Here is a 12,677-nt window from a genome sequence, read left to right on the forward strand (position 1 = left end):
CCTGCCCCGCACCACCTGCAGAGCAGAGGCTGAGCTGACTGCGCGCGGAGTTAGTTACCTGGCGAGGGGCGGGGTGGGGCGGGGCCGGCTTCAGGGGCGGCGCCTGGGTGCGATCTTAGGTTGCGATTGGTCGGCGCCGCGCCTGTCTCCATGTGCCGCGCGGCAGAGGCACAACATTCAAGCCCGGGGGCGGGGCCGGCGCGCGCCGGGAGGAAGCAGCCGCGCGGCAGCTGCGGGGCGTGGGGGCGGCGGCGGCCAAGGCCGAGGCGGTGGCTGTGGCTGTGGCTGTGGCGGCGACTGGTGTACCTTAGCCGAAGACGGTGTTCGGTCGGGCCCCTTTGCAGGCCCCATGGAGGCTGCGGCGGGCGGAGGCTGCGGCTCTGGGCCGCCGCCTCTGCTGCTGAGCGAGGGCGAGCAGCAGTGCTACTCCGAGCTCTTCGCGCGCTGTGCGGGCGCTGCAACCGGGGGCCCTGTGACAGGGCCCCCCGAGGGCGCCAGGGTCGTTCTAAGCGCCGCCACTGCGGCTGCCGGTCCTGTGGCCGACCTGTTCAGGGCGTCGCAGCTGCCAGCCGAGACGCTGCACCAGGTAGGTCCTTGCGCGTTTTGTCCCTGTGGGTCTGTGAGGACAGTGTCTGTGGGAACGGGGGGCGCGAGTGGGGAGACAGGGCTGCTCCTAGAGACCCGGAGGCCTAATCCAGGTCTCAGGGGCCTCCGCAGCCGGGGATGGCGGCGACGCCCTTGTCTCTAGGGGACACCAGCCTCTTCCGCAGCTCAGATCCTCGCCCAGTGTTGGGTGAGCTCCCCGTCTTTTTTCCCTGAGACGAAGTAACACCCTCTCCACTTCTCCGGCCATTTCTGGTTCTCCGAAGCCGCCCAGACCCAAAGTTTGCCCCGTTCTGGAAGTGATGTTTGTTTTGGCTGGTGTCTGGTTTAACCTCTGCTCGCTGCTCCTGCCCCTCCCTCTCCTGAGTGGGGTTTGCACCTGACGGGTGTGTGCATGTGTGTCTGGTTCCTGGCCCAGGTCTGAACGTCGTCCTCTCCATACACTTGTGATATAAACATATCTACTATCTAACTATCCATGCCTAGTAATGTTTTTCTGCATGTTGGTATTAAACTGGAGAACCTAATGACAAGTTGCAGAGCAGGGACATGGAGCTGCAAGAGGACGTTGGTAAAGTCAAAGTCAAGTTCTCCATCTGGGGCTAGAGGTGAACCTTAGTACACCATAGGGAACAGCTGTGGTTTCCTACATTATCATTACCTGGACTTGGAACAGAACTGGAAATTAATGGATGGCCTAGCTTCCTCCTTCTGGCTGCCCCATAGCTGGAAAAGGAAAAGGTGAACCACAGCAGATGCTGTTTTATTTTGTGCTTTCCTTCGAGCTTGGAGAAAGACTAGATAAGCCCTTTGTCATTTGGTGTCACCAGCACGAAATGGTGATAAGATTTTAATATCAGAACCAAAATATGAAATGAAGCCTTTTTATTTTTTACAATCAATATTATTAAAGATATTAGCACAATTGAATATTTAGAGTGGCAAGTGTTGTTTTAAAATCTAGTTTCTAAGTGGTACTGGCAGTATCGTGTTTTTTTTTTTTTATCACTCAAGATTGTCTGCATTGTACACTGCTGGAGCATGCATATGCTCATATGTTTGTGAGCATAAATTTAGCCATTCTGTAATCTTTCACCTTTTCAAATTTAGGATTTCTGAAAATATAGTTAGTATTCATAGAACTTGGCACGGCTGTTTGTTCACAAAGAAGTCCTTGATATGCAGGTGGTTCTGCCATGGCTGGTGAGCGATTGAGCTGGGTCAGGTAAAGAGAAAGTCCGTGTCCTTTGTCAGAAACCATGGCTGTTAGATGAGGCCTTTAGTGTACTCCTGAGCATAATACATTTATTAAACGTGTGGCTACTTGCTAGCTGCAAGAGAATAGGTGGCTGAGGCAGAATTAAGTGACACCTGGGCCCCTGTTAAGGCTTATTTTGTTGTCATTGTCACATTGAATTGATAAGAGGAGGTGGGCATATTAAAACTGAATTGGGGAGGGGACTTTCCTGGTATTTGAACCCATGCTTCCTTGAGATACTTATGGCTTAAAAGATTCCAAAGCACAGTGTCTTTGTATCAGTGAGATTATATTCTCGATGTCCAGTTGAAAATGGCTTACAAAACACTGGTTTAGATGTTGGCAAAAGCAGACGTCTCTTGAAGATTGTGTAGAGTAAATCTCTCAGAGCTCTAAGTTCCCTTTTCCAGCCCAGTGAAACAAAACACGTCCTTCCCCTTTATCCTGACAAAGTTACAATAACCTGATATTCTGGTATAGGTGAAAATGAACATTACTGCCATCCTAGACAGGGAAATGTAATCCTAAGAGAGTCAGGCAGACTTAGCAACTGGTAGCCACCTAATTTTTACCCACCACTTTGGTGGTGTGTGTGTGTGTGTGTGTGTGTGCTGTTCACCTTAATTTGCAGAACTCCATCCATGTATTAGCCACTCTTACCCTTTCCCTGTTAAACAGGAACCTGAAAGTTTAGATTTAAGTAGCCCAACAGGTATAACTGCTCAAATCATGGAGGCAACAACCAGCCCTGGTAGTTTCTATGGTAACGGCCAAATGTTCCTCTTAATAAGCATACAATTAAATTACCATAATGTTCCAGGAAGGGTGAGAGTCTTGCCATCTTACCAGGAATAAATGTTCTATAAAAATTCTTCATTTTATCTTCTTTTTGTAGTAAAAATAAACCACTACACCTGTTGCTTTGTTATGAAAGTGAGCCTACAGAGTTATTTTAAGGATTTTTTGCAGTTGATATATACCAAGATTCTTCAAAAAATTCATGGGAAATGTGTATGATGAAATAACTATACATGGATCTTACTTTTAAAAACATCTCTTAAAGATAGCTTTATTTTGGTGTGAAAAATTGAAATTCATACTTAGTTTTTTTCATGGTAAACATTTTCCACGAGTTTTTTTCTTGGATTTATTTTTGTTTGTTTGAAAGAGTTACAGAGAGAGGTAGAGACAAAGAGAGGTCTTCCATCCTCTGATTCACTCCCCAGATGGCTGCAATGCCTGGAGCTGCATCAATCTGAAGCCAGGAGTCAGGAACTTCCTCCAGGTCTCCCACGTGGGTGCAGGGGCCCAAGGACTTGGGCCATCTTCTACTGCTATCCCAGGCCATAGCAGAGAGCTGGATCGGAAGAGGAGCAGCCGGGACTAGAACCAGCGCCTATATGGGATGCTGGCGCTTCAGGTCAGGGCATTAACCCACTGCGCCACAGCGCCGGCCCCTCCACGAGTGTTTTGAACACCTTGTGTGTATGTGTAATGTAGTCTCAGCCTACTTTTACAATAAACTATTTTTCCAGAGGTTATAGGTTCACAGCAAAATTGAGCCAAGAGTGTAGAAGTCCTCATATACCTTCTGTCCCCATATAGGTATAGGCTCTGCCACTATCAGCCTCTTGCACCCCAGTGGCACATTTGTTACAATTGATAGGCCTATACTGTGTCATTGTTGCCCAAAGTCTAGAGTTGGCATTAGGGCCCACTCTTGGTGTTATGCATTCTTTGGATTTGGACAAATGTATGAGTCTGTTGGCATGTTTCCACCATTACAGTAGCATACCGAATAGTTTCACACCTTACAGATCCTCTGTGCTGTCATCACTCCCTTGTCACTGACCCCTGGAAACCATTGATCTTTTTACTTTCGCCAAAGTTTTGCCTTTTTTTTTTTAAATGTCTTAGAGTTGGATCATATAACATGAAACCTTTGCGGATTGATTTCTTTTATTTAGTCATATATATTTAAGATTCCTCTGTGTCTTCTCATGGTTTGGTGGTTCCTTTCTTTTTAGCTTGAATAATATTGCATTGTTTGGTTGTACCATAGTTTATCCACTCACCTATTTGAAAGACATCTTGGTTGCTCCCAAGTTTTGTCAGTTATGCAGAGAGTTTTTATAGACACCTGTGTGCAAGTTTTTTTGTGTGTGAATTTACATTTTTAGTTGTGTAAATAGCACAGAACATGATTGCTAGATTGTATAGTAGGAGTGTGTTCAGTTTTCTAAGAAACTGCCAGTCTTCCAAAATGACTGTAACTATTTTACTTTCTCACCAGCAATAAATGACAGTTCCTTTCATTCTCCATCTTTGTTGGCATTTGGTATTGTCAATGTTGATTTTGGCCACTCAAATTTGTGCGTGCTGATATTTCACTGTTGCTTCAATTTGCAATTCTCTAATGACATGTGATACTGAGCCATCTTGAATTATATTTTAATGCATCACAATAGCCTATTTTAAAAGTCTTTTGTTCTCTTTATAGATCATTTGTTTTCATGTGCTGATTTACTTTAAAGCAGGATCCTAGCACTAGGCAGAATGTGGTAAAATGAAATACTTTTAACTAGAAAAAGAAAATGGGAATATCTGAGAACAGATAAATGGCTTCTTAATATTTCAAGACAAAGATGTATAAAGGTTAGAGTGACTGGTTTCCAAGGTTATGAAGTATTTCGTTGGTATTCATAAGGCTAGCATTTTGCTAGAAGGCATAGGGTATGGTGGGAATTAGGCTTGGGTTTGATATGCTCTCAGGTTTCCCATGGATGTCAGGCACTGTCCTAGGTGCTAAGGTTACTGCAGTGACTCAAACACAGATCCATGTCCTCATGGAGCTTGCATTTCAATGCAAACGTTTTTCTACTTTAGGGTTTTTATCTGGGTTAAGGAAAGACTTGAAATGTAACACCTAAAAATAAAATATTTACCATAAAATGATGTTTTATATTTGATGTAATGAAATAAATTATATCAATTCCTTTATATTCTATATCTTTTAGGATACTGTTTAGCTTTTAGGAATGCTATGCACATTTCAGTCATCACTATAATTTTTTTAAAGGTTTATTTATTTATTTGAAAGTCAGTTACACAGATAGAGAAGGAGAGGCAGAGGCAGAGAGAGAGAAAGCGAGTGAGCGAGCCAGCCAGCCAGGAGCTTCCTCTAGGTCTCACGTGGGTGCAGGGGCCCAAGGACTTGGGGCCATCTTCTACTGCTTTTCCAAGCAATAGCAGAGAGCTGGATTGGAAGTGGAGCAGCCGGGACTTGGACCGGCACCCATACAGGATGCCAGCACTGCAGGTGGTGGCTTTACCTGCTACGCCACAGCGCTGGCCCCACTATAATTGTTTTTCATTTTTATAATACAATTATTGGACATTAAGGGGAATGGTTATAAAACACTGTGAATTCTGAAATCATTCAGTGGGATGAGGAAATGCGGTAACATGTCTGATTGTTTAATTGCTTTGAGGCAAAGAAGTAAAGCAAAGTTGTGAGAAGTAGGGAATATTTGAAAAATCTCTGTGCCTAGCATCAACTTTAGGGAGAGGTCATTTCTAAAGGTTTTCCTTTAAATATTTGAAGCAATTTTTTATTAAAGAAAACTATATTTATATTAAAACTATATTAAAGAAAACAATTTTCTTTTTAAAAAAGATTTATTTATTGGGGATGATGCTGTGGCTTAGCAGGTAAAGCTGCCTCCTGCTGCACTGGCATCCCATATGGGTGCTGGTTGAAGTCCTAGCTGCTCCACTTCCAATGTAGCTCCCTGCTTATGCACCTGGGAAAGCATCAGGAGATGGCCCAAATGCTTGGACCCCTACATCCACACGGGAGACCTGGAAGAAGCTCCTGGCTCCAAACCAGACTGGCACAGCTCTGGCTGTTGAAGCCATTTGAGGAGTGAACCAGCAGGTGGAAGATCTTTCTGTCTCTGTCTCTCTCTCTCTGTCCCTCCTCTCCTCTATGTTGCTCTGCCTTTCAAATAAATAAATAAATCTTAAAAATATAAGAGTAACAAGATCTATCCAAGGGAACCTCAAAAAATCTGAAAAAAATGGAATTAGAAGATAAGTTTATTTTGGCATAAAAATTTTGAAATCTATGCAGAACTTTTAATAATACATATTTTCCATGAACTTTTTGAAGACTTTCCCTCACATACAGTTTGAGTTAGTAATTTTTTTCCTAAAAGAGAGTAAATGGGAGCAAATAGAGAAAGTATCAGAACCAAACAATTGTCTGGTTAAAAGGATATTTGCCTAGTAGTTATTTGTTGACTCTTTTATAATAAAATATCTCAGGCATGCAAAACTAGAGTCACTCAACAAATAACAGTGTACCAATCATTCAGTGTAAGAAGCAAAGCAGCCCAGCTGGAGCTAAAGCTTCCAAGGGTCCATTCTATGGTTCCATTCCCCTTCCTTCTTCTATCCCTCCCTCCTTCCCCCAGAGGTTACTGGTATCCTGAATTTGATGTGTATGATTTGAAAATTTCTTTCTATTTTTAGTGTTTTTATGTGGCTGTGAGTGTGTTTCTAAATCATGGAAACAATGTGTTGTTTTGATTTTTAAAATTTATTTTAGTTGTTTAATTTGTTTATTTAAAAGGCAGAGAGAGAGAGAGAGAGAGAGAGATCTCCCATCTACTTGTTCATTCTCCAAATGCCTGCATGAGCTGAGCCTGCACCAGGCTGAAGCCAAGGGCCCAGAACTCCATCTGGATCTCCCACATGGGTGGCAGGGACCCAAGCACTTGAGCCATCACCTGCTGCCTTCCAGGGTGCACATTGTTAGGAAGCTAGAGCCGGGAACAGAGCCAGAACTTGAACACAGGCACTTTGATAAAGGATACAGGTGTGTCAAGCGGCGTCTTAACTGCTAAATACCCACTCAACATGTTGTTTTGAATGTATTTGCAAGGCAAAATGAGGAGTATCATACCCTGTAATCTTGTGCAACTCATTTTTCCTATTATTGTTATGTTTTTGGAATTTGTCCTTCCTGACAAATGTAGCTTTAGCTCGTTTATGTTGCCTTTCAAAAAATCTTTATTACCTACCCTAACCATGACTCATCGTTCAGGTACTGTCGAGAACTGGATGCCAAAGGAAAGTAGGCAGCATTTTTCCTTATTTATGTAAAACTCCACATGGCTGGAGGACTATTCTAAACATGTATGAATATTGAAAATACCCTTATAGATAACAGAAAGTCCACTGATATTCTTGAGAGTGCTAAAAGACCTTTGGGCTAATTAATTAGACTTTGATGAGATTTCTTTTTTTCTCATCCTTTTTTTAAAAATAGAAAAGGTCAAATAGAAATAAGTAGGCAGAATAATGTATTATATCCCACTGCTCTTGCCATCAGGTTCAAAAACCATCAGTGCATTGCCAGTTCCATTCTATATATTTATTTTTTATTTTATTTTTATTTTTTTTGCCAGGCAGAGTTAGACAGTGAGAGAGAGAGAAAGTGAGAGAGTTATAGGCAGTGAGAGACAGATAGAGAAAAAGGTCTTCCTTCTGTTGGTTCACTCCCCTAATGGCCGCTATGGCTGGCACTGCGCCGATCCGAAGCCAGGAGCCGGGTACTTCCTCCCGGTCTCCCATGCAGGTGCAGGGACCCAAGCACTTGGGCCATCCTTCACTGCCTTCCCGGGCCACAGCAGAGAGCTGGACTGGAAGAGGAGTAACCGGGACAGAATCCAGTGCCCCAACCAAGACTAGAACCCGGGGTGCCAGTGCCGCAGGCGGAGGATTAGCCAAGTGAGCCACAGCGCCAGCCATTCTAATTCTACCTCTGTTGCCTTCCCCTTTATAATTCTGAAGCAAGTTTCAGACATATAAAATTCATAGCATTTATCTATAAGGAAGAAACCTCGAGCTGGTTAGAAGGAGATGGGAGTGTGCACAAGCTATTTATCTGTGGCTTATGCTAAACGGCAAGACTGATATTGTTCAGCATGATGAAGCCATTGCCGGTCATCAGGGTAATGATGCTTGGGAAATGATTAACAATCATTAAAGAAACCAATAGGGAGGCTGGCACCGCGGCTCACTTGGATAGTCCTCCACCTGTGGCGCCGGCACCCCAGGTTCTAGTCCCAGTTGAGGCGCTGGTCCTGTCCTGGTTGCTCCTCTTCCAGTCCAACTCTATGCTGTGGCCTGGGAGGGCAGTGGAGGATGGTCCAAGTGCTTGGGCCCTGCACCCACATGGGAGACCAGGAGGAAGCACCTGGCTCCTGGCTTTGGATCGGCGCAGCACGCCTGCCGTAGAGGCCATCTGGGGGGTGAACCAACAGAAGGAAGACCTCTCTCGCTCTCTCTCTCTGTCTGTCTAAATCTGCCTGTCAAAGAAACCAATAGGGAGACTGAAAAAGTAACCAACTGAAGATTAGAAGTACAGTATGGACTTGCACATTGTCCTAGTTTCACACTCCTAAGTAGAGACTGCTGTACTTTAAGGACATAGAACCTTGGTTTTGTGGAAATACTGGGTACTTTTGCTATTTATACCTTTTTAAAAATATTTTATTTATTTATTTGAGAGGTAGAGTTACAGACAGTGAGAGGGAGAGATATAGAATGGTCTTCCGTCTGTTGGTTCACTCTGCAAATGGCTGCAAGGGCCAGAGCTGTGCTGATCTGAAGCCAGGAGCCAGGTGCTTCTTCCCAGTCTCATGTGTGTGCAGGGGCCCAAGGACTTGGGCCATCTTCCACTGCTTTCCCAGGCCACAGCAGAGAGCTGGATTGGAAGAGGAGCAGCCAGGATTAGAACCTACGCCCATATGGGATGCTGGTGCTGCAGACTGAGGATTAACTTACTGCACCATGGTGCTGGCCCCTATTTATACTTTTTTTTTGTTGGGGGGACACAGGCAGAGTTAGGCAGTGAGAGAGAGAGAGAGAGAAAGGTCTTCCTTTTCCATTGGTTCACCCCCCAAATAGCCACTACGGCCAGCGGGCTGCGCCGATCCGAAGCCAGGAGCCAGGTGCTTCTTCCTGGTCTCCTATGCAGGTGCAGGGCCCAAGCACTTGGGCCATCTTCCACGGCCTTCCCAGGCCACAGCAGAGAGCTGGACTAGAAGAGGAGCAACCGGGACAGAATCCAGCGCCCCAACCAGGACTAGAACCTGGGGTGCCGGTGCCGTAGGTGGAGGATTAGCCTAGTGAGCCGCGGTGCTGGCCTATTTATACCTTTTAAAAAAGGGTTTGTGATGGGGCTGGTGCTGTGGCACAGCGGTTTAAAGCCCTGGCCTGCAGTGCCAGCATCCCATATGGGCGCCGGTTCTAGTCCTGTCTGCTTCTCTTCTGATCCAGTTCTCTGCTATTGCCTGGGAAGGCAGTAGAGGATGGCCCAAGTCCTTGGGCCCCTGCACCCACATAGGAGACCTAGAAGAAGCTCCTGGCTCCTGGCTTCGGATTGGCTCAGCTTTGGAGGTTGTAGCCATTAGGGGATTGAGTCAGTGGATGGAAGACCTCTCTCTCTGTCTCTGTCTCTACCTCTATCTGTAACTCTCTTTCAAATAAATTAAAAAAAGGGGTTTGTTTTCTTTTCAGATTTTTTTCAAGCTTTATATTTGTTTCCTAAGGCAAATATCAGATATTTTGTATTCATGGCATTCTGTTCTTCATGCACATCTACTGGTAGGTAACCAATAAACCTGGGTTGCTCAAGACTGAAGGTTTTCCTGAGTCTGAGACCTCCAGTTTTCAGACAATCCCAGGCAAACTGGGGTGTTGGTCACCTCCTCTATTGGTCATTACATATTTATCTATTACTCTATAATGAATTACCGCATTTTTGCAGCTTAAAACACACATTTATGATCTCCCAGTTTCTAAGGGTCAGGAATCTGGATATGGCTTAACTGAGTCCTTGGCTCAGATTCTAACTTTGAGATCAAGGTATCAATTGGGCTGCCTTTCTGAAGCTTGAGGATCTCATCCTAACTCAAGTGGCTGATGGAATAATTCAGCTTCTAGTGATTTTGTGACTGAGACCCTCAGTTTCTTGAGGCTTCCCATAGTTCCCTGTCCCATGACCTTTTTTTTTTTTTTAAAAAAAAATTATTTATTTGAAAGAGTTACACAGAGAGAGAAGGAGAGTCAGAGAGAGAAAGAGGGAGAGGTCTTCCATCCGCTGGTTCACTCCCCAATTGACTGCAATGGCTGGAGCTGTGCCAATCCGAAGCCAGGAGTCAGGAGCTTCTTTCTGGTCTCCCACACGGGTGCAGGGGCCCAAGCACTTGGACCATCTTCCACTGTTTTCCCAGGCCACAGCAGAGAGCTGGATGGGAAGTAGACCAGCCGGGACTCGAACTGGTGCCCATATGGGATGCTGGCACTGCAGGCGGCAGCTTTACCCACTACGCCCCAGCACTGGCTCCTCCCCTGCCCATTTTTATAGGCAGTTCACACATGGCTATTTGCTTCTTCAAGCGCAGCAGAATAGTAACTCTGTTCTGTGAAGATAGGCAACATCTCATCACCTTTTCCCTATTTGTTGATTGGAAGCAAGACGCAGGTTCTGTGTGTACTCAAGGAGAAGCAGAGAGGATTATACAAAAGCATGAACACCTTGGAGTGACAATTGTTAGGGTGATATCTGAGCAGTTCTCCACCATACTTGCTTTCCAGGCTTTGTCTGAAGCAGAAAATTATTTTGTTTAGCTTTTGGAGGCTAGAATATATATATGTATACATGTGTTGCTTAGCCACTAATTTTGAATTTCTGTATCTTTTAAAGAAACACGTTCATATATAATTCATTTTCTTATTCTAAGTAGAACTAGAAAAGTTATATAATCTTAGTTATTTTCAATTTCTTTAGGAAGTTTGTTTTTCCTTTTAACTTGTAGGAGGCAGGAAGTAAAAGTGGGAAAGCACTACTCTGCCCAGAATGCTCTCAAGCGAATCTTCCTAACCAGAGTGCAGTTCAGGAACCTTTGCATATAGATGTGGGACAAAAGAGACATCTCTATTTTCATTAATGCTCCCTAACTAAAATTGAGCATTTCCTTCTGTTATGCATGTAAGCAGCACACCACAGTAGTATTCGTAGTACACGTGACTTTATCACCTATAGAAACAGGTGATATGTGTGTGTATATTTTTATATATATAATGTTTTTAAACCCCAAAGCAGCCTTGTTAACTTGTTTTTTAGGGACCAGAGTTGTTGCATAGCAGGTTAAGCTGCTTCCTGCAATGCCAGTATCCTATATGAGTGCTGATTTGAGTCCTGGCTGCTCCACTTCTGATCCAGCTCCCTGCTAATGCACCTGGGAGAGCAGCAGAAGATGGCCCAAATGCTTGGGTCCCTGCCACCCCCATGAGAGACCCATATAAAGCTCCTGGCTTCCATCTGGCTTATCCCTGGCTGTTGCAGCCATTTGGGGAGTGAACCAGAGGATGGAAGTTCTCTCCGTCTCTGTCTCTGTCTCTCTGTAACTCTGCCTTTCAAATAAATAAAATAAATCTTAAAAAATTAAATATTTATTTGAAATCTTCCATCCACTAGTTCATTCCTCAAATGACCTGGCTGGGCCAGGCTGAAACTGGAACCAGGAACCCAATCCAGGTCTCTGTGTGGGTGGCAGGGACCCAAGTACTTGAGCCATCATCTGCTGCCTCCCAGGATGTGTGCCTGCAGAAACCTGGATTGGAAGTAGAGCTTGGGTCTGAAATCAGGCAATGCAACGTGGGATGCAGGTGTCCCAAGTGGCATCTTAACCACTGTGCCAAATGTTTGCATCAGGATATTTTTAAAAGTCATATTAACATTGTCACAGATATTTCAGTGATGGTTTATGATAGCTTAGATACTGCCTGATCTTGTTATTCATTGTGTTAAAAAGGAACCACATTTATTAGTACCACAGATTTGTTTTGTAATGTTTGATAGTTACATTTAAGCATATTTCTTTTATAAGTTTATGCATTTTAAGTGTTTAATTTTACGTGTTTTCAAGCATCCTCAGAAGAGGTCTAGAGAGCAGCTTCCAAAGGGACTGTAGCATAAAAACAGTCATGAAGCCCTGCTCTCAGGAGTTGGCGAGGTGTTGGCGATTGTATTGATTCTTTGACGTTCATTGTTTTGAAAGTCAAATGGTAGCAGCACTGCTGGCAAGTCCAGGGTTAGGAGTGAGATTCCATAAGGCTGCTATTGTCCAGCCTCCTCCAGTCCATCCTGTAGGAAGCCCAGAGCAAATGGATGCTCAACTGTTCTCTCCAGACCTCACCCTGCAGACCCTGCAGTGCCAGCTCTGAGCTGTGCCCCTGACCTTTTTATCTGGCCCTCTCAGCTGTGCTTCACTGCCAAGGATGATGAGCTGTGCTTCGGGAGAGCCCCTTTGGAGCAAGTGCCAACCCCTTGTTGGGCCTGTTTTATTTAGTACTATCTCTGCTTTGGAAACTTTGGCTAGAATGTAGACTTGAAGGACAAAATGATTTGACAAACTCAGCTCTCCTCATCATATAATTCAGGACCACATGAGACTATTAACGTTAGGCAGGAGGAAATATTTGCTTTGACTTAATTCATTTGTAACACTTTACCTTTAGTTTACAGAAAATATCTTGGTTCAGTCTCCTGAGGGTAATTATGTGTTTCACCTGTGTTAATTTCCTGAATAATTGAAGTAAAGCCCATAAATGCCAGCAATTAAGAATTTTTTTAATGGCAGGCTTTCTGAAATGTGTAGTGTTTGCCTTTGATGACTTCAAAAGGACATATTTAATACAATAATCTCTTTGTGTCTCCCTTACTTCAAGGTCAGCCTTGTGA

General features: G+C 44.3%; 1 protein-coding gene across 12 annotated transcripts in view; it reads left to right on the forward strand.

Annotated features, from left to right (window-relative positions):
- The first annotated feature begins 206 nt into the window (after nucleotides 1-206).
- REPS2 (RALBP1 associated Eps domain containing 2) overlaps nucleotides 207-12,677 on the forward strand; it is a 256,482-nt gene continuing 244,011 nt past the window's right edge. For 10 of the 12 annotated variants that reach the window (XM_002719927.6, XM_051827618.3, XM_051827619.3 and 7 more), the window contains exon 1: nucleotides 211-586. In XM_002719927.6, the coding sequence (XP_002719973.1) occupies nucleotides 350-586 (237 nt within the window). In that variant the 5' untranslated portion in view covers nucleotides 211-349. Of the gene's footprint in view, nucleotides 587-12,677 lie in introns of all 12 variants that reach the window. The other 2 variants (XM_008272394.5, XM_051827621.3) reach the window with 1 other exon arrangement.

The sequence above is a fragment of the Oryctolagus cuniculus genome, chromosome X (genome assembly GCF_051225735.1).
Source record: "Oryctolagus cuniculus isolate XC-2025 breed Fujian yellow rabbit chromosome X, ASM5122573v1, whole genome shotgun sequence".
Lineage (NCBI taxonomy): Eukaryota > Metazoa > Chordata > Mammalia > Lagomorpha > Leporidae > Oryctolagus > Oryctolagus cuniculus.